This window comes from Mobula hypostoma, chromosome 6 (assembly GCF_963921235.1).
Source record: "Mobula hypostoma chromosome 6, sMobHyp1.1, whole genome shotgun sequence".
NCBI classification, from domain to species: domain Eukaryota; kingdom Metazoa; phylum Chordata; class Chondrichthyes; order Myliobatiformes; family Myliobatidae; genus Mobula; species Mobula hypostoma.
The window spans coordinates 105,808,957-105,836,224 of NC_086102.1; the positions used below are offsets into that span (position 1 = coordinate 105,808,957).

Here is a 27,268-nt window from a genome sequence, read left to right on the forward strand (position 1 = left end):
CGTAATTGCTTTGGATACACGTGTGTACAGTCATATGTACTTACAGCTAGTTCTAGCAATGATCAAATTTGGCTCCAACCAAATCTGCTCTGCTGTTATTTTTACACACACATTGTTAATAGGAGCTGCCTAAAAATATCCACATGGGAATGCAGTATGGGTGCCACAGAACAAATGGAACACCCACCTACCTCAAGAACATAGAAACGCAGAACAGTACAGCACGATGGTGAGCAATGTCTGTGCCGAGCATGATGTCAAAGTAAACCAAACCCCTTCTGCCTGCATATGATCCATATCCCTCTGTTCACTGCATAGTAGAGTCATGGACTCATAAAGCATGATTAGGTTCAAAGCTCAAAGTAAATCTATTATCAAAGTTATTAATTTTCTTGAAGGCATTCACAGTAGAACGAAGAACTACAATTGAATCAATAAAAACTGCACTTAAAGACTGACAAATAACCAATGTGGCAAAGAAGGCAAACTGTGCAAGTATAAAATATAAAAAAGAAGTGAGCACATTTTGTGCACCACAGTCTCGAGGAGACACTGGATTGCTTGGTAGGAGAGAGAGCCTTGAGTAGACATTGGATTGTGCATAATTCGGCACTTGGCAAGGAATATAGACATGCTCGACCTTTCAATTCCTGACTTTGTATGACAACATCTTTCTCCACAACCACTACACTATCTGTTCTCGCACTCTGCTTCCCATCCTCCTGCAACTCCAGTTTAAACTCCTTTGTGCAGCATTAGTAAACCTTCCTGCGAAGGAATTGAACCTGCATCTCTGACACTATAATAGCATTACACTAAACGTCCTAGATTAATCTCTGCTATAAATACACCCTATGACTTGGCTTCCATCTGTGGCAATGAATTCCAAAGATTTATCAACTTCAGGCTAAAGAAACTCCTCTTCATTTCCGTTTGAACGAGACTTCCTTCTATTTTGAGGCTGTGTTCTTTGGTCCTAGACTTCCCAATGTTAGACACACTGACTAATCAAGAACTAATTAACCACCGCTTAAATGACTTGGGTATATCGGACTTCCAATTGCACACATTTTCGTCTCAGCATGCCTTGTTTCATTGCTCCTGCACTGTAAATTGCCCAGCATGTACCATGCCTTACATGATTCAGTAAAAACATTTAATCCCACTGCTCTGTTATCATTCTACCTCCTGGAGAGCATCCAGGGTATGCTCTCTTCTTACTCTTGCCATTGGACAAGTAGTACAGGATCTTTAGGTCCCACACCACCAGGTTCAGGAACAATTACTACCTTGGGCTCCTGAACCAACATGGATAATTTCACTCACCTCAGCAATGAACTGATTCCCCATCCTACAGACTCACTTTCAACTTGGGTTCTCAGTATTATATATTTATTTATTTTGCATTTGCTCAGCTTGTCTTCTTCTGCACATTGGTTGTTTGTCAGTGTTTGTCTGTGTTGTGTTATTCACAGATTCTATTTGTTTTCTTTGTTCTACACAGGAAAGCAGCAGTCATCATCAAGGACCCCCACCACCCAGGTCATGCTCTCTTCTCACTGCTGCCATCAGGAAGAAGGTACTCAACTTCACTTGCTCCATCATTGAAGTGTCCCCATGACCTATGAACTCACCTTCAAGGACTCCTTATATCATGTTCTGGATAATTATTGCTTATTTATTTATTATTATTATTATTATTTCATTCTCTTTGTACTTGCACAGTTTGTTGTCTTTTGCACTCTCGTTGAAGACCCATGTTGGTGAGGTCTTTCACTGATTCTATTGTAGTTATTATTCTATTATGGATTTGTTGAGCATGCCTGCAAGAAAATGTATTTCCAGATTGTATATGATGACACGTATGTATTTTACTTTGAGAACTTCAAACTGTGAAGGAAGGTAAAGTGCACCAGGGCAGGTTAGCTTTTGTCCCCATTGAACACTGGAGCAGACTTCATCCTGTTCTCCTGTTTCTAATAACATCACATAGAACAGAGAACAACTCTGCCATGGACGGTCCCAAGTCCGGCTGCAACAGGAGGAGGGTTGGGCATAAGGCTAGCAACCCCATGCCATAAAAACCCAGTGCTACAGAAACGCCAGCAGAAGTTCACCCCTGGGAGAAGGAGGATCTTCGACGGGCTACACCTTGAAAGATTGAAAGTCTGGCTCAGGACGGAGTACTCTGGAGAACTGCTCTCAGAGGCCCATGCCCCAGTAAGGTGATGGGCTGAAGAGGAAGATTGAACAGCACAGCACAGTACAGGCCTTTTAGTGCATGATGTTGTGCTGACCTTCTAACCCACTCAAAGGTCAATTTGACCATTTCCTCACACATAGCTCTCTATTTCTCTGTCATCCATGTGCCTCTCTAAGAGACTCCTAAATGACCTGAATGTATCTGCTTCTGCCACCACCCCTGGCAGCGTTTTCCATGCAACCACCACTCTCTGTGTAAAAAAACCTACCGCTGACATCCCCCCCCTATACTTTAATCCACTCACCTTAAAATTAAAACCCCTTGGAGTTTCCATTTCCACCCTGGGAAAAATTATTTTGCTGTCCACTCGATCTATAATTCTTATCATCATGTACACTTCTATCAGGTCATCTTTCATCCTAACTCGCTCCAAAGAGAAAAGCCCTGGCCCATTCATCCTCTCCTCATAAGACACCCAGGCAGCATGCAATGTTCATCAGTTCTAGTGGGAAACTAAGGAGACACCCTTCTCTTTTGAGGCTGTGGTCATACTACATTAGGGCACCACGGTTAGTGAGACACTATTACAGCTTTGAGTTTAGAGTTCAATTCCAGCACCGTCTGTAAGGAGTTAGTACGTTCTCTGGTAAACAGGTGAGTTGCTGGCTGGCACAGCTCGCTGGACAGAAGGGCTGGTTCTGCACTGTATCTCTAAATAATTAAAATAAATATTCTACTATGTCCTAGAGCCAAGTTCTAACTGAGCAACATGACTCTCCTTATGTTGGTAATAGGAAGATCCAATTGGCTTTAGATGATCTGAGTCTGGTTTTGACCACATGTGGATATTTTAGAACGTGGAACAATACAGCCCAGGTTAGGCCCTTTGGCCCACAATGTTATGCTGATCTATATAAACCTACCTTATGATCAATCTCACTCTTCTCTCCCACATAGCCCAATAATTTTGCACATGTCTCACGGAGAGGGTCCATAAATATGACACATGAAATGGCAATATGTTCCAGTGTCTTGTCAACAATTAGTAGTAGTCTGTCAGCAAAACCATCTTAGAGGCTGAACGAAATTTGGCATCTCACTCAATACATCTACAGATTTACGACTGAAAGCATCCCAAATGACGGCTGAATTCAGTGATTCCAACACCCAATTATCTACACAGAAGGCTGCAGAGTGTGGTGGACACATTACTGACAGCATCTACAAGAGGTGCTGCCTCAGAAAGGTGGCTTCTAGCATCATGGATCCCCACCATCGGACAGGAGGTGCAGAAGCCCGAAGTCCCACACAGCCAGGTTCAGGATCATCTACCGCCCTTTAACCTTTGGGGTCTTGGACTGAACTGCACAGCTCTAACCCTGCTCAGCAACAGAACACTAGTGCGTTCTGTTTGCAAAGTAAGACAATGGCAATTTTTCTATCCCAAATTTATTATCAGGTCATCTATAGTGTTGTCAGCAGCAGATAAATGTTTTGAAGGATCAAGAAACGAAGGGCTCTGGAGAACTAGCAGGGAGGAAGAGCTGAAGCCTGGGTTGACCAGGCATGATCGTTATCAGATGATCTGTCCTGGGAAGGCACATCAGCGTCTTTACTTTCTAAGGATGTTAAGGAGGTCTGGCATATCATCAAACACACCAAAGTTCTACAGATGTACTGTTGTATGGTAGTGTAGCCATTAGTGCAATGCTTTACAGCACCAGCGATCAGTGAGCGAGGTTTAAGTGCCACAGTTGTCTGTAAGGAGTTTGTATGTTCTCCCCTTCACAGCGTGCTTTTCCTTCAGGTGCTCTGGTTCCCCCACACATTTCAAAAACACGTGGGCGAGGGTAAACTAGTGTGGGCACGCTTTGTTGGCACTGGAAGCATGGTGACACATGCTGGCTGCCTCCCCGACACATCCTCAGAATGGGCTGGTCATTGAAGCAAATGACCCATTTCACTGTATTCTTTGATGCTTCGATGTACATGTGATAAAACAAAGTCAAATGTCCTGAGTGGTTGCATCATGGTCTCAAACAGCAGTCTGAGTTCAGAGGAGTGCAAGAAGCTGCTCAGAGTTTTGGAGTCAGCCCGATACATCGTGGGCACATCCCTTCCCACCACTGGTAGTGTTTACAGGAGGCACCTCCTCAAGAATACAATATCCCCGCCAGCCAGGCAATGCTCTCTTCTTGCAGCTTCCATCGGGCAGGAGATACAGCAGCCTGAAGTCCCACACCACCACATTCCAGAGCAGCTTCTGCCCTTCAAACCAGTCACTTCCTGAACCAACTGGCACAACCTTAATCACCACCTCAGTATAGCAACACTACGACCACTTTACACTAACGTCGACTTTTATTTGCTCCAATTGGTGTTTTCTTATAAATTTGTGTATAATTTACATTGAATTTGTTTTTCTTACGAATGCTGCTTATCTGATGCTGTGTGCCTGTGATGTTGCTGCAAATAATTCTTTTTATTCCGTTTTATCCGGCCCAATAAGCCCACAGTGCCCAATTACACCCATGTGACCAACTAACCTGTTAACCAGTACATCTTTGGTATGTGGGAAGAGACCGGAGAACCTGGAGGAAACCCAACGGTTACGGGGAGAGCATACAAACTCCTTATAGGTGGCAGTGGGAAATGACCCCAGGTCACTGGCGTAGCAATACATCATGCTACATCCTGCCCACTTGTGCATATGTACTTTGTTACATTTAGTCAAGGTTGACTAAACTGGTAACCAGGTTAACAATAGCTGTAATTATACTGATGCAATATGATTGCAGTATCTGTGTATGGCAGCTTACACGTCTGCTGCTAATTAACATTGAGCTCCAAGGAGGCACAGAGACACACTGTATCTCTGCAGGTGCTGGGATCTGCAGCAACACAAATTCTGCAGGAGGATTTCAGCAGGTCTATAGACATTGGAGGGTGAAACCCTGCATCAGGATTGAGAATGGAGAGATGAGAAGTTCAAAGTTCAAAATTAAATGTATTATCAATATACGTAATATACAATATTGACATTCATTTCCTTGCAATCAGTTACAGCAAAGTAAAGAAATCCAATAGAATTTATGAAAAAACTATACGTAAACAATATCCTGATGAAGGGTCTCAGCCTGAAACTTCCACAGTTTATTCCCCTCCATAGAAGCTACCTGACCTGCTGAGTTCCCCCAGCACTTTGTGTGTGCTCCGATATATAAACAAGGACTGACGAACAATTAATGTGCAAAAGAAGATAAATTGTGCAAATAACAATAAATAATGTTGAGAACATGAGGTTTAGCCTCCTTGAAAGTGAGTCTGTAGGTAGTGGAATGAGTTGTGCTGAGATGAGTGGAGCTATCCATGCTGCTTCAGGATCCTGATGTCTGAAGAGTGATAACTGCTCCTGAACCTGGTGGTGTGGGACACCAGATCTTTGTCAAGCAGCTTGTGCTGGGCAGGGGAGGAGAGCGAAGGAGCGCAGGGCTGGACATGCTGGGTGGGGGTGGACAGTGAAGGTGGGTAGGGGTGGAGGATGAAGGTGGGTGGGGGTGGGGTTGCTGGGTGGGAGTGGACAGTGAAGGTGGGTGGGGGTGGGGGAGGATGGTGAAGGTGGGTAAGGGTGGGGCAGGAGGGTGAAGGTGGGTGGGGGTGGGGTGGAGTTGCTGGGTGGGGGTGGACAGTGAAGGTGGGTGGAGGTGGGGTTGCTGGGGGGGAGGAGGGTGAAGGTGGATGGGGTGGGGTTGCTGGGTTGGGGTGGGGGAGGAGGGTGAAGGTGGGTGGGGGTGGAGGGGGAGAGTGAAGGTGAATAGGGGAAGAGTTGGAACATTGTAGCAGGTGAATGACAGAGGAGAGAGAGATAGGAAAAATGAAAACTAAATACAGATGGAGCAATTAGAATTGGAAATAAAGTGAAACTAATATCTAAGTCACGGTGATTTCTTTTCAAGATACAACGCGGTAACCGCCCCGTCCAGGCCAACGAGTCCGCACTGCCCACTCACGCAAGTGTGACCAATTGACCTATTAACCCAATGTCTTTGGGATGTGGGAGGAAACCGGAGCACGTGGAGGAAACCTTACGGGAAGAGTGTACAAACTCCTGACAGGCAGTGGCGGGCGGTGATTGTGTTACCCTAACTGCCACAGTACTGTGCGCTCCCAATTTATCTCAGTACTAGAGGATCACACACAAAAGGCCGGATGAAACAAAATGTCGATGTTTCAGGCCGAAGACCCTTCATCAGGACTGGAAAGGAAGGGGGCAGGAGCTGGAATAAGGTGGTGGGGGAAGGGTAATGAGAACAAGCTGGCAGGTGATAGCGAAACAGCTGGGGGGGACGCGGAAGGAGGACGGGGTGAGGTAGATGAAATGAGAAGCTGGGGGGGTGAAGATAAAGGGCCGAAGAAGAAGGAATCGATCTAAATACTAAATCTAGTGTAATAGAAAGACTAGTTATAATCACCAGAACAGTAACTGTCAGACAAAAGCCTCTCAAACTGTCTTTTCCACCAAGCACGCTTTGAATTACTAAACCACTTAGAAAGCCAATCAACCATCAGCCCTCAAGTCTAGTCAATCACCCAGCAAATGCCTGGGTTTTATCGGGAATGAGAATGCAGGGAATTGGCTTCATTTTACACCTTACAAATCGCCAATAAGCACACATACACAAAGATGTAAACACATTCCCCTGTGCTGTTGATACTATCAGTGAATATCTTTGCACAGGTGAAGGGCAATTGTTGAGGCGGAACTGATTGCATCTCCTGAGAGGAAAGTTGTTAAGTAATTGATTTGACTCGGGCAAAGCTGGGAAGAGGGTCAGTGGAATTCATTGTTACAACAAAGAGTCCTGTGATACTCTGAATTGTTTATCCTCTGATATTGGTATGCTGATTTACTAAAACCATAAGGTATAGGAGCAGAATTAGGCCACTTAGCCCATCGAGTAACCACCCCCCCCCAACCCTATGATCAATAGTTCAAATCCTGGACCTCATTTTTCCCAGTTTTCAGTGCTGTTAGAGAACTCTCTTACCATCCGGACGCTGTCTTTCATGAAACACCACACGTGTGTTAACCGAATTTTTCAAAGTACAGTACAGAAACAGGCCATTTGGCCCAACACATCCATGCCATCCAAGATGCCTATCTAAACTACACCCATTTCAAGGTTCAAAGATCAAAGTGATTTATTAGCACATGGATGGGAGGGATATGGAAGGCTATGGTTTAGGTGCAAGTCAATGGGACAAGGCAGAATAATAGTTCAGTACAGACTAGATGGGCCAAAGGGCTTTTTTCTGTATTATCAAAGTATGTACTGTATATGCTACCATGCAAGTATGCAAATCTTAGCTTGCAAGTCCATTGCAGGATGTAGGCTGGAGGTGATCTGTCCTAGGGCCTGTCTTTGTGTATGGGTGAGAAATGGGCTCGTTGTACTATTGTTGTTTTGCTTTGTCCTGTAGTTGTTGTTCTTCTTGTTGTTTGTGTTGTTTTGCTGAACCCTGTGGACATGCCATGTTGTTACCGGAATGTGTGACAACACTTGCGGGCTGCTCCCAGCACATCCTTTGGTTGTAAACACAGATGGTGCATTTGACCATATGTCTTGCTGTATGTATGATAAATAAATAAATAAGATTCAAATCGACAGGAGCCAATGGAAGTGGAGCCTATGCAGGAACTCAAAGAGACAAGAGACTGCAGATGAAGAGAATTGGCACATTGATCTTCATAAATCAGAGCATTGAGTACAGGAGGTGGAATGTTATGCTGATGTTATGTTGAAGTTGTATAAGACATTGGTGAGGCCTAATTTGGAGTATTGTGCACAGTTCTAGTCACCCACCTACAGGAAACATGTAAGTAAGATTGAAAGAGTACAAAGAAAATTTACAGGAAGTTGCCAGGACTGTTAGTTGATTAGTTAGACTTGATCCTCTGGAATGTAGGAGAATCAGGGATGATTTGATAGAGGTATACAGAATTATAAGGGATACGGACAAGGTAAATGTAAGCAAGCTTTTTCCATTGGAGTTGGGCGAGACCAGAACTAGAGATTATAGGTTAAGGGTGAAAGGTGAGGTGTTTAAGGGGAACCCGAGGGGGAAATTGTTCACTCAGAGTGTGGAACAAGCTGCCAGAGGAAGTGGTGGATGCAGGTTTGATTGCACTATTGATGAGAAGTTTGGATAAGTACATGGATGGGAGAGGTATGGAGAGCCATGGACCTGGTGGATGAGGCAGAATAACAGGACTAGATGGGCCCAAAGAGCTGTTTCTATGCTCTATGACTCTATGTTGGAATCAGGAGCAGCAACTTGCTGAAGTAACTCCACAGATCAAGCAGGGCCTCCTCCAGGTGTAGAGGTGTTATAGGCAAATGGAGAAGGGGAGGGGAGGGGAGAAAGGATGCATTTTATTGTATACTTCAATGAATATATCACAAATTGTCAGCACTGCTTAAATGTCCATCTGAGTGAAGGGATATGGGGAGAAGGCAGGAAAAGGGTACTGATTGTGGATGATCAGCCATGATCACAGTGAATGGTGGTGCTGGCACGAAGGGCCGAATGGCCTACTCCTGCACCCATTGTCTATTGTCTGAGATATATATCAGAAGCACTGCATATGCAGGGACCATAGTAATGTCAATGATCCCTCCCATCCATCCAACAATCTCTTTGACACCTTACCATGAGGCAGAAGGTACTATAGCAGTAAGACAAGGATGGGAAACAGCTCCTTTCCCCAAGCCGTGAGACTACTGAACTCCCTGGCACCACCAAGATGTCATCACTTTTGAAGCACCAGTACCATTATACTGTTAGCTTTTTAATTGCGTTGTAAATTCACCTTACGCTAAATGTCAATCTTCTGGAATAAATTTCATTATTTGTGGTAATATTACCTTGTGTTGTGTGTGAGTTACATTGTACTGTATTTTATGCCTTGGTCCAGAGGAACGTTATTTTGTTTGGCGGTATAAATTTATATGGTTGAACGACAGTAAACTTAAAGTTGAACTTGATAAAATAAATGAATCTGAATCTGAGTGGAATCTGAAGGTCTGGAAGGCATTGATACTGGCACATATTGGCACATACACACACATATATTGTCACATATACCGAGATACAGTGAAAAGCTTGTCTTGCATACTGTTCACACAGATCAGATCGTTGCACAGTGCATTGAGACAGAATGCAGAACAAAGTGTAAAAGTTATCGAAAAGGGCCAGTTCAGGTAAACGATAAAGTGCAAGACTGGGTAGATTTTGAGACCAAGACTCTATTTTATCATACAAGAGGTCTTAAGAAGAGTCTGACACCAGTGGGATAAAGCTGTGTTTGAACCTGGTGACAGGTGGGGTTAACAGATGATGGAAGGTCATGAGTGGAACTAAATAAGGGAGGTGGGATGTGCGAATTATTACAGTAGGGAAAGGCACAGTGGCATGGTGATGGGTAAATGGAATACATAGAACATTACAGCACAATACACATCGTCCCCTCAACATTCAGCCCACTCATGTTCGCCATTCCCGCTCTGGAAAAAAGTCACTGACTATCAACTTGATCTACACTCACTGGCCACTTTATTAGGTATTTGTGGTCTTCTGTTGCTGCAATACAATCGCTTCAAGATTTGATGTGCTGTGCATTCAGAGACACTCCTCTGCACACCACTGTTGTAACACGTGGGTACTTGAGTTACTGTTGCCTGCCTGCAGCTTGAACCAATTGGCCATTCTCCTCTGACCTCTCTCATTAACAAGGCTTTTGCCCACAGAACTGCCACTCACTGGATATTTTTTGCACTATTCACTGTAAACTATAGAGACCTACGTAGACACTGTAAACATCTACGCTCTGTCTGCCAGAGGAAGCAGGATCTCCCAGTGGCCACACATTTTAATTCCACGTCCCATTCCCATTCTGATATGTCTATCCACGGCCTCCTCTACTGTAAAGATGAAGTCACGCTCAGGTTGGAGGAACAACACCTTATATTCCGTCTGGGTAGCCTCCAACCTGATGGCATGAACATTGACTTCTCAAACTTCCGCTAATGCCCCACCTCCCCCTTGTACCCCATCTGTTATTTATTTATATACACACATTCTTTTTCTCACTCTCCTTTTTCTCCCTCTGTCCTTCTGAATATACCCCTTGCCCATCCTCTGGGTTTTCCACCCCTCCCCCTTTTCATTCTCCCTCGGCCTCCTGTCCCATGATCCTCTCGTATCCCTTTTGCCTATCACCTGCCCAGCTCTTGGCTCCATCCCTCCCCCTCCTGTCTTCTCCTATCATTTCAGATCTCCCCCTCCCCCTCCCACTTTCAAATCTCTTACTACCTCTTCTTTCAGTTAGTCCTGACGAAGGGTCTCGGCCCGAAACGTCGACTGTACCTCTTCCTAGAGATGCTGCCTGGCCTGCTGCGTTCACCAGCAACTTTGATGTGTGTTGCTTGAATTTCCAGCATCTGCAGAATTCCTCGTGTTTGTGAAACTATAGAGACTGTTGTGCTTGAAAATCCCAGAAGATCAGCAGTTTCTGAGATACTTAAACCTCGCCATCTGGCACCAACAATTAATCCATGGTCAAAGTCACTTAGATTGCGTTTCTTCCCCATTGTGATGTTTGGTCTGAACAACAACTGAACCTCTTGACCATGTCTGCATGCTTTTATGCATTGAGTTGCTGCCACATGATTTACTGATTAGATGTTTGCACTAATGAGCAGTGGTACCTAATAAGGTGGCCACTGAATATATGCCTCAAGATATATCATCTTGTAGACAGCTGTCGATCCCAGGGGATCATGGGTTTGCTCCTCTGGTGAACCGTGTCCTCTCTAAGGCGCCAGTCTGGGTGGGAAGATTTGAAGAACTGGCTGTTGCCCATGCAGCGGGTGCCCCCTCTCCACATCACTGATGTAGTCCAGGGGTAAGGCAAATGCCAATCCAGCTTGGCACCAGTGTCATCACAGAAGTTGCCAGAGTTGAAAACATCTAACTGCCTTAGGAACCCCAGCTCTGGATTTCTTCCTCGGGGTTTACTGATGAAGCTTTTCCCATCGGTGGGTATAGTCACAAGGCAGCGGAGGTTTAAAATCAGAGTTTTCCTTCTCCCAGGCGGGCTGCCGTCCAAGGCTGATGAGCTCCACCTGCCCGAATATCATCTTGTACACCTCTAACAGGTCACCGCTCATCCTCCTTTGCTCCTAGATCGCTCAGCTTATCATAGTAAGACATGCTCTGTGGACTGGGCAGGACCCTGGTAAATTTCCTCCACCTCTCTCAAACCTCCACATCCTTCCTGTAATGAGGCGACCAGAACCGAACAGTGTGGAGGGGAGGTGAAGGAACAGCGTGATGAGAGAATGGAAAAACAGTGAACTGGAAACGAGGAGTTTGCTCTGCTGAGTGCCAGTGTGGACCCGATGGGGCAAGAAAAAGAAAGATTAAAAGCAGGACGCTTTATACGTCCACAGAGATCAGCCCAGGAGTAACTGTGAGACATAGGAGCAGAATTAGGCTATTATGTCCACTGAGTCTGCTCCATCATTCATCATCTTTCTCAAACACATTATCCCTACCTTCTCCCCTTAACCATTTAATGCCCTTACTAACCAAGGACCTATCAACTCTGCCTTAAATATACTTGGACTGCTCAGCTGTCTTTGGCAATGAATTCCACAAACTCACCACCCTAAGGCCAAACAAAATTCCTCCTTAAAGTTCAAAGTTTAAGTAAATTTATCTCAAAGTACATATACAGTATGTCACCATACACTACCCTGGGATTCACTTACTTGCGGGCATTCACAATAGATATTACAGAGAAACACAATAGAATCAATGAAAATGCACACTACAAATACAAACAACCAAAGTACAAAAGACAACAAACTTTGCAAATACTAAGAAGAGGGGAAAAATTTATAAATAGATAGATAGATAAGTATCAAGAACATGAGTTGTAGAATCCTTAAAAGTTAGTCCATAGGTTGTGAAATCAGTTGTGTTGGGTGAGTGAAGTGATCCCCTCTGGTTCAAGAGCCTGATGGCTGAGGGGTAATAGCTGTTCCTGAACCTGGTGGTGTGGGATTTGAGGCTCCTGTACAGGCTTCCTGATAGAAGCAGTGAGAAGAGAGCTCAAGCAACACACATCAAAGTTGCTGGTGAATGCAACGGTTCTTCGTCCTGATGAAGGGTCTCGGCCCGAAACGTCAACTGTACCTCTTCCTAGAGATGCTGCTTGGCCTGCTGCGTTCACCAGCAACTTTGATGTGTGTTGCTTGAATTTCCAGCATCTGAAGAATTCCTCGTATTTATGAGAAGAGAGCTCATCTCAGTTCTAAAAGGATGTCCTTCTATTCTGAGGCTGTGCCCTCTGATCCTAGGCTCCCCCATGAAGGGAAACATTGGCTCCACATCCACTCTATCTGGGCCTTTCAATATTTGATAGCTTTCATTCTTCTAAACTCTAGTGAGTACAGACTCAAAGCCATTAAACATTCCTTATATGTTATTCCCTCAGACCCCCTTTGCTTGCCATAAGTTTAACCGACTGTTTTGAGTTGTTAAAGCCTCAGTCCTGTGTAAATCTTCCGCTTTCTCACCAGATCGTCCAACACCTGTGTTTGTATTACTTTTTGATTATGTTAACCTCTGAGGGAGGGGGAGAAAAGCAACCAAAATAAAGGATTAAGGTGTGTCTGGTGCTGAAACACATTTCCAGTAGAAGCTTGTGACCATAGTAATGAGTGAAGGATGGGTTTAGTTTAATGGATTTTTCTGTGTCAAGAATCCCTTCACTCAACTAGAATGGGCTGTTTAATTTTTGTCCCCCAAATTCTGGCTTCTGTTATTGTCACTTCAGCATTTTCGTTTTGCACTACCTCAGTTTGCATACTTTTGGACCATTCTTTAATTTTGTGCTTTGAACATAAAACAGTTCAGCACAGTATAGACCCTTTGACCCACAATGAGGTGGACAGATGGTGGTGTGTTTGGACGCAGCAGCCTCTCGGGGGCCATCCATAGGTATTTTTGTCTTTTTTATGATTACAGAAGCATCAGGTACTGCAGTTCTATCCCATCAACGAGCCGCTTGTTAGCAGAGAATCTGGACGTGGTGCCAATCATGCTACTGCCTGCCACAGGAAGGCATTGGAGTCGGTGCGTGCAGGCGGTATGTAGTGACATTTCTCTTGTGCTTGCCAGACCCTGTTGGACATTGATAATGTAAAATGCTGCAAGTCCATTTCCGTTCTTTATTTATGAGACAGACAGCGGGGGACATGCGTGGCGAGGACTAGGGCTCATGCTGTGGGCTTGCCTGTTGCAGCAGTCCAGGAGAAGGGATGCTAGAGGTGGTGTAGCACAGTGTCCATGCTGGGATGAGGGCTGCACTAACCCCACCCTCACCCACCCTCATCAGTGTTGCCTTCCAGTGTTCGATTTGTGGAATGACAAGCTGGATTGTGTACATGCATATGTTCATCTGCAGTCTGCTGAGAACTGCTTGGTCTTGCCAATAACACCATGTACTATCAATTTATAGGACATGTCACTCAAGGGTTTGGGGTATACAGATGTACAGTATTTTTTGTGTAACTGTATGTTTGCTTGCTATCTTATATGTGCTATATGTAACTTGTGCTGTGTATGAATGTTGGTTCTGTGTTTTGTACCTTGGCCCTGGAGGAACACTGCTTCATTCGGCTGTATTCATGGGTATTTATGTATGGTTGAATGATAATTAAACTTGAACTTTAATGTTTTACTGATCTTTTAACCTACTCTTAGATCAATCTCCGCTTCCCTTCCACATAACCCTCCATTTTCCTATCATCCATGTGCCTATCTAAGGGCATCTTAAATGCCCCTAATACGTTTGCCTCTAACACCAGCCCTGGTGGTGTGTTCTACACACATGCCACTTCTGATCCCTCCCCCCCATTACTTTTCTCCAATCACCTTACAATTATGACCCCTTGTATGGCTATTCACTCAATCTATGCCTCTTATCATCTCGTAAACCTCTGTGGTCACCTCTCATCCTCCTTCACTCCAAAGAGAAAAGCCCTACATCACTCAAATACTCTTCATAAGGCATGTTCTGTAATCCAGGCAGCCTCCTAGTAAATCTCCTTTGTACAGTCTCTGTCTTGTCACAGTATTTATTGCTGTATTTGTTATTTCCAGTATGTGGATCGAGCTGTCAGAGGAAGTGGTTGAGGCAGGTACATTAACAACATTTAAAAGGTACTTGGACAGGTTCACAGACAGGTTTAGAGCAATATGGGCCAAATGCAGGCAACTGGGACAAGCTTAGACGGAAATCTTGGTCAGCTGGAGGGCCTGTTTCTGTGCTGTATGACTATGTTTATTTTAAATCTGGATTAAAATGCCAATATTCACCTCTCCAAGTATCACTGCAAATTCAAAATGCACCCAGTTTAATCACCTGTTTCAGTCTACAAGGCCTCAAGATAGGACATGCTGCAGTGGTGGGTGTGAGGGGTTAGATCACAGACCATCTCAGGGATAGGATATGTTTCTCTTCCCTCCCAATATCAATACAAACATGGATCAAAAGACAGTACCTCAAGAAGGATCCTCACTATCCAGGACATGCCCTCTTCTCGTTCTTACCCTCAGGGAGCCTGGAGGCACACACTCAATATTCTATCCCTCCACCATCAGATTTCTGAGCAGTCCATGAACACAACCTCACTATCTCACTCACCTTATATTCTTTATTTTGAGATCCAGCACAGTAGCAGATCATTCTGGCCCAGTGAACCCATACCACCCAATTACACCCATGTAAACAATTAACCCACTAACCTGAATGTCTTTGCGACGTGGGATGAACCCAAGGCACCTGAAAGAAACTCACTGAAATTGCACAGTTTTTATTATTTTTCTAACCTTACTTTTAGTATTTTAATATTGCACTGTACTGCTGCTGCAAAACAACACATTTCACAACATATGTCAGGATACATGGTTCTGGTTCTGAAATTCAACTCAGCTATGGTTTCCAGATATCACAGCTCATTCTTTTGGCAACCTCTCCTGGTCCCTCCACATGGATGCAGTGATCAGGAAGTCACATCAGCACATGTAATTTCTTAGGCAGCTGCGAAGATTTGGCTTGCCCTTGAGGATTCTCTCGAACTTCCAGAGATTCTCGATGGAAAGTACCCTGATGGATTATATCTCAGCCTGTTATGGCAACTGCTCTGGGCCAGACCATGCAGAAAGTGGTAAACACTGCCCAGTCTGTCACAGGCTCATCATTTCCTTCTGTCCAGTCCATTTTCATGGTGTGTTGCTTCAGGAAGCTAACAGTATCATTAAGTCTGTCTGCCACCCGAGCCATTCACTTTTCTCTCTTCTACCTTCTAGCAGAAGATACAGTAGCTTGAAAACGCGGACAAAAGAACACTTCTTCCGCACTGCTGTCAGATTCCTGAACCAGTCACCTCTCTCACATCCCCTTCCCAGTGTGCTGCCATGCTCTTGAAACCTTAATTTCACCTCTCTTGGCGTTGTCACTTCAGCATTTAATTTTACACTGCCCCCGTTTGCACCACAGAACATTGCACCAGCCTGTTGTTCTGTACAATTTGCTATGCTCATTATTATATTTATTATTATTGGTTTCACTGTTTAAAGCAATATGTTTTTAGGTAACTTATGGTGTGTGTGAGTGAGTGTGAGTGTGTGTGTGGGCGTGTGCGTGCGCATGCACGTGTGTAAGGTTGGATGGATGTGTAAGAGGGTGGCTGGGTGTGTGTGTCTGAACAGATTAGATATGGCAAAGTTATTTCCTATCATAGGGGAGTCCAGGACAAGAGGGCAGGACTTCGGGATTGCAGGACGTCCATTTAGAACAGAGATGCGGAGAAATTACTTTAGTCAGAGGGTAGTAAATCTGTGGAATTTGTTGCCACTAGTGGTTGTGGAGGCCAAGTCATTAGGTGCATTTAAGGCAGAGATAGATAGGTTCTTGATTAGCCAGGGCATCACAGGGTATGGGGTGAAGGCAGGGGAGTGGGGATGACTGGAAGAATTGGATCAACCCATGATTGAATGGCAGAGCAGACTCAATGGGCCAAATAGCCTACTTCTGCTCCTATATCTTACGGTCTTATGTGTGCACAGGTGTGTGTGTGTGTGTGTGTGTGTGTGTGTACATAAGAGAGCAAGTGTGGATGTGTATGTGTGTAAGGGCAGTTGGGTATGTGTATGAGAGTAGGTGTGTCAGTGTGTGGGGGTGGAGGTGGATGTATGTGGGTATGTAGGGGGGTGTGTGTGTGTGTGTGTGTGTGTGTGTGTGTGTGTGTGTGTGTGTGTGTGAGAGAGAGAGAGAGACAGTGAGAGAGAGAGTGAGAGAGAGATTTTTCTTCAATTCACAGACAGCTGCTGCTTCATAACTCACTCCACAATAAACACAGACAGCCTCACACAAAACATCACAAGTTCAAACCGTCTTCCCTTCTCAGTTTCTGTAGGTTTGATGGGAGGTTTCTGTGGAGTCATAGAGGCCTCCAGCACAGAAACAGGCCCTTTGACCCATCTAGTCCATACTGACTATGCCTTCTGCCTAACCTCATCGGCCTGCATTTGGACCACATCCCTCCATACGCCTCCCATCCATGTACTTATCCAAACTTATCTTAAATTTTGCAGTCGCACTTTGCTGACAGCTCATTCCACACTTGCACCAACCCAAATTTCCCCTTAAGTATTTGACCTTTCACCATTTGTTCTAATCTCAATGAACCTCAGTGGGAAAACCTGTTTAGATTTACCCTATCTGTTCCCCTCAATTTTATCATAAGACCACCTCTATAAAACTAGAGGGGGAAAAAGGAAGAGGTCCATGAGCTAGTCCTTATCAGGGGAATGGAGGTGAATGGAGGGCAACATTAAATTCCTTGGCATTACCATTTCACAGATTCTGTCCTGGCACCTGCACTTAAGTGCCATTACAAAGACAGCAGAGCAGCACCTCTATTTTTTTCAGTCTGCACAGATTCAACGTCACCTAAAAATCTGACAAACTTCGTTAGTTGCACAGTGCAGAGTGGCTCCATGACCTGGTATGGAAACACCAAAGCCCAGGAATGGAATAGCCGACAAGAAGTGATGATTTCACCCCAGTCCATCGCAGGGAAAGCCCTCTCCACCACTGAGTGTATCTACAAGGAGCACTGCCGCAAGAGAGCAGCACCCATCATCAAGGATACCCCACCTTCCAGGCCATGCTCTCTTCTCACTGCCACCTTCGGGAAGGAGGTACAGGAGCCTTAGGTTCCACACCACCAGGACAAGGAACAGTTATTACCCTTCACCTGTCAGGCTCCTGAACCAAAGTGGATAACTTCACTCACCTCAACACTGATCTGATCACCGAACACAATCTACCGACTCCTTGAGAGGACTCTACAACTCATGTTCTCTGTATGTAGATGTGTACAAGTGTATGTATGAATGTATGCATGTACGTATGTATTTTGTATTTGCTCAGTTTGTCGTTCTTTGTCAGTCTTCATGCATAGTTTTTCATTGATTCTATTGTATTTCTTTTTCTCTCTGTGAATGTCTGCAAGAACCCCAGGGTAGTATTCAGTGACATATACATACTTCGATAATAAATTACTTTGAACTTTGAAGATCTCCCCTCGTTCTCCTGAGCTCCAAACTCATTTCAGATGTGATGATTTATGCTGTGTGATGGTATGTAAGACAAGTTTTTCACCATATCTCAGTTCCTGTGACGATAATAAACTCATTCCTATCATATTTATGAACGGTTCATGAATCCATGAACACTACTTCATTCATAAACAAGAGAAAATCTGCAGATGCTGGAAATCCAAACAACACACACAAAATACTGGAGGAACTCAGCAGGCCAGGCAGCATCTATAGAAAAGAGTACAGCCAACATTTCTGGCCGAGAAACTTCAGCGTGATTGGAGAAAAAAGACCGAGGAGTAGATTTAAAAGAGGTGGGGGTACGGGGAGGGAAAAGAAGCACAAGGTGATAGGTGAAACCGGGAGGGGTCGGGGTGAAGCAAAGAGCTGGGAAGTTGATTGATGAAAGAGATCCAGGATGGAGAAGGGGGAATCTGATTGGAAAGGACCGAAGGCCATAGAAGAAAGAAACGAGGGAGGCGATGGGCAGACAAGGAGAGAGAGGAAAATGGGAATGGGAAATGATGAAGGGTGGGGGCATTATCGGAAGTTCGAGGAATCGATGTTCATGCCATTAGGACGGAGACTAGCCAGGCCTCCCCCCATTTCTTTCTTCCAGGGCCTTCCGTCCTCTCCTATCAAAACTCCCCCTTCTCCAGTCCTGAATCTCTCACCAATCAGCCTCCCAGCTCTTTATTTCACCCCCCCTTTCAGGTTTCACCTATCACCTTGTGCTTCTCCCCCCGCCCCTGCCCCATACACACACACCTTTTAAATCTACTCCTCATCTTTTTTTCTCCAGTCCTGCTGAAAGGGCTCGGCCCGAAAAGTCGACTGTACTTTTCCATAGATGCTACATTATTTCTTTCTTGTAATATTATATAATATATATTAATTTTATGTCTTAATTGTAATAAATTAATATTATTGACTTTAATATTAATTAGTTAACATTAATATTAATATTTATGTAGTTTATGCTGCAATACGTTTCACGTTATAGAAGACCGTGATAATAAACTTGATTCTTACTCTCATTCTCCCCTTATGTGTCCCATCTCTCTCTCTCTCTCTCTCTCTCTCTCTCTATTTCTGTCTACCTCTCGTTCTATTTTAGTTTCTCCCTGTAACCCTATCCGACTTTCAGTTTTCCCTCTCGCATTTCTCTCTGACTGAACACGATGTGATTCCTGTATAAATATTGTACGTGTGCGAGGTGTGAAGTCTCCCGCTTTGTGCTTCTGTTGTTGGCGTGCGCAATGCATCTGATCTCATCTGTACCCTACACACAACGATCTCTTCTTCATTGTGGCTAATGGGCCGTGAAACAGCCCTGGATCCAACTGCAAATTGATCCAATTATTTCAACAAGCAATTAGATTGAACGACAACTTCCTTTAACAACTTGACCTCCACACACAACCCGAGATCCCAATGAACCGCACAGAGAAAACTTGGTACCTATCGCCGAGTGCATTAGCGGGCCTAAATCTGGAGATCTTCATTTTGCATCTGAAATCTGTTACGTGCAATATATAACGTGGTTATTTATTTATACAACGTAATGCATATGATACTAGCGCGTGATCTCCCTCTAAACCTCTCTCCACAACCCGCCCCACACACATTCGCGCGCACACACACACACACACACACACACACACACACACACACACCACATACACACATACACACCCACACACATTCGCGCGCACATACACACCACATACACACACACACACACACACACACACTCACTCCCAAGAATAAGGTAATGACCATGCAACTATTAGAAAAGACTGCAGGGGAGACTGATGTAACGAACATTTCCTACACGCCTGTAATATACATATATATAGCTGACGCGTAGATGAATAATTGGTAAATCGGTAAATTGGTTTATTATTGACACCTGCAGCTAGGTACAGTGAAAAAGTTTGTTTTGCACGCTATCCATGGAGATCAGTTCATTACAACAATACATTGAGGTAGCACAAGAGGAAACCACAAGATTGTAGAATAAAGTGTTATAGTTACGGAGAAAGTGCAGTGCACACACACGCACACCGAGACACAATCCCCAGGATTCAAAACACTTCAGGGTACAGTATTTTGATGTAGTGACAATTTCTTTTTACGCCTGCAGTATATATATAGCTCATGCTTGGAAGAATAATACTCTCCTCTTTCCCTCTTTCAGTCACCTTTTCTTCGCTCCCCCCTTTAGTCAGTCACTCTCTCTTTCTTTTCCTCTCCCTTCTATCTTCCCGTTTTACACACACACACACGATCGCAGAGAGACACACACATAGACAATTCTTAACATGAAGATCATGATCGCACTCAAACCATTTTAGGGTATCCTAATGGAGTGATAATTTCCTCTCCATAGTTCATGCTTAGGTGGATATAAACAGATAGATAGATAGATAAATAGATAGATACATAGATAGATAGATAGATAATATTTATATAAAAGTGTCCTTCCACCCCACAGGAAACGAAAAAGAGCGGCATTTGCCATCGACCGATCCACGACAACTACTTCAGACCCAGAGAGGTTTACTGGCTTAATCCCGCTTCAGTCTCAGGGGCGAGTGACAAAGGGGATTTGCACTGTATCTTAGACTCAAACATTCCGACGAACTGCACAACACACAACTGTTCCTTCTCAAACATGGAACAGATGCCACGACAGAACAAAGCCGCACCGATATTCAGAAGAATCCTTTATTTTGTAACGACATTTGGAATTTATTACCCAATGAGCAGTTTCAACTGGACGTCCGGCCCATGTCAAAACAGCCGCCACACTGAACGAACAATAAAGCACGCTTTGAGGATGTCCTAGTGATAATTCAGTTAAAATATGAACTCTTAACAACTCTTCTGAATAACCTCCATTTTAAACTTAACTCTGGGATTTATTTTTCCTTATCTAGGTATCTTAAGGAACGATTATTCCCTCATAATGTTCCCAAGAAACAGAGTGAGATGCACACCACTACGGGGGAAAAACAGCGAACGCAAACACGAAAAATATGATCAGCTTTTCTTTCTATTATATTTTCAAAAGAAAAGTAACCTGCCCTGTATGTCAAGATTTGTGGAGCTGAGTTACAGGGAAAGGTTGAATAGGCTAGGACTAGTTATAGCGAAATTTATAGTTGTTATAGTTATAGTTATAGTTACAGGACTTCATTCCCTGGAGCGACGGAGATTTGATAGAGATATACAAAATTATGCAAGCAGGCTGGATGAGTCTAGAACTAGAAGGCATGAATTAAGGACGAAAGGTGAAATGCTTAAGGAAAACGTCTTCACTCAGAGTGCTGAGAGTATGGAACGAGCTGTCAGCGCAAGTGGCGGATTTCCACATTTGAGAAGTTTGGATAGGTGCAGGGATGGGAGGGGTGTGGAGAGCTATGGTCTGGGTGCAAGTCGATGAGTCTAGGCAGATTAATAGTTCGGCACGGACTAGAACATAGAATAGTACAGCACAGTACAGGCCCTTCGGCCCACAATGTTGTGCCGACCCTCAAACCCTGCCTCCCATATAAGCCCCCGCCTTAAATTCCTCCATATACCTGTCTAGATGGGCCGAACAGATTGTTTCCGTTCTGTAGTTCTCTGTGACTCTCTATATACCGGACAACACGCCCAGAAATGCTGGATTAACTCAGCAGATCAGGCAGCGTTTATGGATCGGAATAAACAGTGGACGTTTCGGACCGAGGCCCTTTATCTGGAATTATATGCATATATATTTATGCAACATTAAAGACACACACAGAACAAATAAGGGGACCGTTTGGTCAGTCATTCTCGCATAGGTCTGGGAAAGAGTTATTCGGTTAGCCATAGAAGAGTGCTGCACAGAAACAAGCCAATCGGCCCATCTAGTCCACGCTGAACTCTTATTCTGCGTACAGTAGTCCCATCGACCAGCACCCTCCCATCCACGTACCTATCCAAACCTGATTAATGTTGACATCCTGTTCACTATGGAGCCTGCAGATGCTGGAATCTAGAACAATAGCATGAAAAGGTCGTTGGCAAATCTCAGCGGGTCAGACAGCATCTGTGGTGGCAAACGGTGCAGCGTCATTTTAGGTCGAAGTACTGTACTTCAACAGAAATGATGTGGTGTCTCCACGGATGCTGGTCGACCAGTTGACTTGTCGATTTCTTTTGCCTCTTTAACAACATCACTGTAGGAGCGGAAATGAAGCCCTCTTACAAAGTTCAAAGTAAATTTATTATGTACGTGCAGTTTATGTTAGCCGGCCTGTGGTGGCATCAGCACCGGACTTCGAGGCGAGTGGTCCTGGGGTCGAATTCGGCCGGCTCCTGGGGCGCTGTCCATCCGTGCTGGGTTGAGCGTCCAGCTAGCAACTCTGCCTCGTAAAAAAACATAAAATGCTAAAAGAACGACAAGTTTGTCGCCCTACGGGCCACAAGGCGCGGTGAGGAACAACAATAGCATATATTACTATATACAATCTTGAGATTCGTTTTCTTGCGGGCATTCGCAGTAGCAAAGGAACACAATAGAATCCACGAAAAACTGCACACGAAGACGGACAAGAAACCAATGTGCAAAAGATGACAAACTGCAAATACAAAAACAATAACAACAACAACAACAGATAGATACATACACACAAAGAGACAGACAGATAGATCCCCCCTCTAATGAGGTGACCTCAACTGAATACGCTACTCCAAAGGTGGTCTAACCAGTTTTCTACGTTCATCAGATAGATTCCTGAACTTAAAGTAAAATACTGTACACAAAATGCTGGGTGATCTCAGAGGGTCAGGCAGCATCTGTGCAGGGGAGTGGACGGCCTGCAGACGCTCTCTCTCCTGCTGAGTTCGTCCAACAGGTTGCTTCTGTATTTGTTCCAGAATCCAGCACCCGCGGTCTCCGGTGTTTCCGGCCCGTCACGTGGACAGAATTTAAACAGAGAGGACCTATATTGTCCTGAGTCAAGAAGAGAATGAGGCGATCTCAGTGAAGCGTATAACACTTCTGTTGGGCTAAATAAAGCAGATGCAGGTTTGGTTATATTTCTGTCTGGACTACCGATGGCTCACAGCACGAAGTTCCGCGCAGAGTTGAGAAGAAATGTCTTTACCCCGAGTGTGGCGAATCTTTGGAATTCCTGGGAAGGGGTTGGGCGGGGTGGGGGGGGGGGCTGGCTCGCAAAGTTTATTCAAGACAGCAATAGGTGCATTATTGGATACTTAGGAAACAATGGACGCCGGTTTAATACGGGATAATGGCACGAGGGTAATCGATCAGCTGTGATCTTATTGGCGGAGGAAGCGCAAGGGTACTATTCATTTCATAATTATACTTATATTTTGCATAGTTTTACCGAGGAAGAGTATTCAAAGTTCAAAGTAAATTTATTATCAAAGTACGTACTGTATACGTCACCATATACTATTCTGAGATCCATTTTCTTACAGGCATTCAGAATAAATGCAAAGGAAAACAACGAATTGTGGAAATGGAAAAAAGAAAATAACAGTTGAACCTGCGCTGGCCCCCATACGATGCCATCAGCACGGCTCGACGTCCTGTTGCACTGGAACCCACACTCACTCTCTCAATGTCAAATCTATTACAAACTCTCCCACCCCAAATCTCTTACCGCCTCACCCACCCGTACTAGTGGTCAGTTACAGTGGTCAATTAACGTGGCTTCTATGCTTTCAGTATTACTCCACAAGAAATATTACACTATTTATTATAATTTATAGTTTTCCATGTATTTCATTACTATTACCACAAAACAATAAATTTCACGACATATGTCGGTGATATTAAACATGATTCTGATTTTGGTAAATCTTTATCAAATGCTTCATATTGAAACATCTATTCTCAGCTTCTCATGAACATAGATATGGAACAGAGAACAGTGCTGCACAGGAGCAGGTCATTGGGCCCACGACGTGTTGAACTAATTGCATTAGTAATCAAAAGTCCAACTGAACTAACCCCTTCTGCCTATATCATTCCATTGCCACCACATTCATGTATCTGTCCAAGAGCCTCTTCAACATCTCTGTCGTATTTGCCTCCACCATCACCCCTGGCAGGGCATTTCAGGCACCCACCCACCACTCTCTGTGTCAAAAACTTGCCCCGAAACATCTCCACTGAATTTACCCCCTTTCACCTTAAGTGCATGGTATTAGTCATTTAACCCAGGCGAAAAGATGCCGTCCGTCTACGCGATCTACGCCTCTCATAATCTTATAAACATCTATCAGAACACCCCCCCCAACCCCAGCCTCCGCCGCTTCAGCGAAACCAAGTCGTCTCTTGTTACCGCACCCGCCCTCTGATCTAGACAGCATCCTAGTAAACCCTTTACTGCACCCTTTCCAAAGCCTCGAAATCCTTTCTTTATACTGCAGACCAAAACTGAGAGCAGCTGAACTTCCCTAAACTGCACCGAGTAGTCTTTTTAGTAAATTTCTAAGCATTACTTTTCTAGATTGTGAGGATTTTTTTTCTCTAAAAATGGGAGTTTGCGTGACACATTTGGACTACAGTCAATAAAGACGAGTTCAGGCTGGGAGAATATTTTGCCCGGAGTGTAGGAGTGTAGTGACCGTATAGAGGTCTATAAAACAGTTTTTTTTCCCCTGGGTAGGGGAGTCTCAAGCTAGAGGACAGGTTTAAAGTGAGAGTGGAAAGATTTAAAGGGGCCACGTTTACATTGAACGCGCTGCCAGAGGAAGTGGTCGGGGCAGGTACAATTCGGGTCATATAGAAACAGGCCTTTTGGCCACTGCGTCCATGCCGACCATGGTGTCAGTCCCATTTGCCCGCGTTGGCTTCCTATCTCTTTCAACCCCTCAAATGTTTGAACAAGTACGCGAACAGGTAAGGGACATGAGACACACGCCGCGAGGCATCTTGGTCGGCACGGACGAGTTGGGCCGAAGGGCCTTTTTCTGTTCTAGGAGTCGACGAAAGGCTGTAATTTCACAAATATTGACACAGGTTCACCGATTGTTATGAGCTATACAAAACTGTACACTTGTTAATGAAGTCAGGTACTCACTGTTGTAGTCGGGTAGTCTAGGTATCATCATGCCGGCGGCTTGAGTCCGGAGCCAGTGATCGAGCTGGAAAGAGCCCGCGGCGGCGGCCGCCTTGAGGTGCTCGGGGTGTGGCTGAGCGAGCTGCGGGAAAGGCCCGTACGATAGAGCTGGGTGGTGGGCTCCCAATGCCGGATAGGTGTAGACGGGATGCCCGTACATGGCGGGCAAAGCGGAGTGGGACAGAGAGCCAAGTGCTGGGGGCTGCAGGTTGAGTAGACCCGGCTTGGGGATGATCCCACTAGCCAGAGACACGGCGCCCATCGTTCCCCGGGGAGACGGTGTGTCGGTGCGGATGCAGGAGCCCGGGCTCCCCGCTGAACTCTCGGGCATCGAGTTGGGACTCAGCACCGGAGGAGAAGAGCTCGGCACCGCCCGGGCAGGCTCTTCGGCTAACAGAGCGTCGATCCTGAAGTTCTTAGACTTCTCCATGTTCCTGGAGTGACAAGTGCAGAAATTTGGAGATCTGGGGAGGTCCCTCTCACTGTGAGAAGAGCTCTCTCTACAATTCCTGGCCGGACGACCGCGTAGGACGGCACTGCCAGCCTATTACAGAGCCACCTGTAGATCACCTCAACTCCTCTCGCAGTTTCCAGGGAACTCTCGGCAGTAACACTCACTTTAGACTCACTCTCTAAAGGATTCTCCCTAGCTTGGGGGACAGGCGAGCAAGACCTGAGTGTCCCACAATTAAAAGCGTCCCCGTTTCTAATTACCTCTTCGGATCATTTTACAGTTTATGTCACTTTCTATCCTTCCGTCTTTACGAATTTTGGTTCCGCTCCTGTTCTCTGTCTGTCTGTCTCTCCTGTCTTTCTCTTTTGCTATCGAAGTCTTCTCTGAGCACTCGGCCCCTCCTTTTTTTTCATTTATTGTGTCTACCCTTCTATTCTTTCCTCTCTTTTGTCCCCGCTTCCTCTCCACTCTTTTTCTACCTTCGCCCACGTTTTCATGTGCCGCTGTTCCTGGAATCCCCCACTTTCCCTGTGCCCGCTGAGCCTCACTCTCACCGCATTCCTTGGCGCACGGGTCTGTATGTGTGTGTGTGTATATATATTTTGGTCCCACAATGGGCTGCCGGTCCCTTGGCCCACGACTGCGCCGTTAGAGTGTCCGCCTTTCTAGGCGAGGGAGGAGCACCGTCCCTGTACCCGCCCCTCTCGACACTCTTCCCCCCGGGGACGAAGAGTCTTTTCAAATGCAGTTTCGTTAACTAACTATCCCCTTACTGCCATGAAACTCCGCCAAGAAGGGACAGAGAAAACGCTGAAAGGGTTATCGGACCCCCGAGTCACGGGGGAATGGAGCGCACGAAAGCCGCGGGGAATTGTTCAGTTTGGAGCCGGTTCTGCGCTTGTGATAATGGAGGGAACTGACATTAATTTCTCGTTCCAAGTTAGAGAATGTGAGCGCAGCAGAAATCAAAATTCAAAGTAAATTTATGATCAAAGTACTTGTGTGTCGCCATGAGATCCATATAATGAAAAACTACGCACAGACAAAGACAAACAACCAATGTCCAAAAGGCATATTGAACAAATACAAAAACACAAATACTGTAATAATAATAAACAAGCACATAATACTAAGAACATGAGCCGTAGAGACTTGAAATCATGGAACGAGTTCAATGTTGAGAAATGTGAGGTTCTCTCTTGTTATCGCCCATTTCGTTCGCTCGCTCTTCATCAGGAAATAGTTGTTTAGAAGCACGTTTTCGTTTCCGATTTTCAGGGTTTCAGGAGCATTAGCAAGGCTGTCCATACACTTAAAGCCATCTCTTTCTCTCTACTGTTCCAGGACAAATCACTCACTCTCAGTCACAAGTTCTCGTTCATATTAAAATTACGGTATAGATCAACCGATTCAAGGCGGCGATCTTCAATAACTACGGGGCCGGGTGGGGGGGGGGGTGTGCGGGTGGTGCGGTTTGCAGCAGAGGAAATATTGCAGGTCCTTTGAGCACAGCAAGATCCCAGGGTTAATAAAGCGTCTCAGGTAGACAGAGAAGTAAAGAGAGCTTGCGGCAGATAGGCCTTAATAAATCAGACTACTACTGTGTGAGTACAGAAATTCATGCAGAAGTTGTATAAGACGCTGGCGAGGCCAAGTTTGGAGTTTTATTTTCAGCTCTGGTCACCTACCTACAGAAAAGATGTCAATAAGATTAAAAGAGTGCACAGAAAATTTACAAGGATGTTG

The 27,268-nt window shown here is 44.9% G+C and overlaps 1 protein-coding gene across 1 annotated transcript in view; it reads right to left on the bottom strand.

The window, feature by feature from the left end:
• Nucleotides 1-26,083, bottom strand: part of mnx2b (motor neuron and pancreas homeobox 2b) — a 101,507-nt gene extending 75,424 nt beyond the window's left edge. Inside the window, exon 1 of the mRNA XM_063049966.1 lies at nucleotides 25,030-26,083. Within this exon, the coding sequence (XP_062906036.1) occupies nucleotides 25,030-25,498 (469 nt within the window). The 5' untranslated portion in view covers nucleotides 25,499-26,083. The remainder of the gene's footprint in view (nucleotides 1-25,029) is intronic.
• Between the last annotated feature and the right edge of the window lie 1,185 nt (nucleotides 26,084-27,268).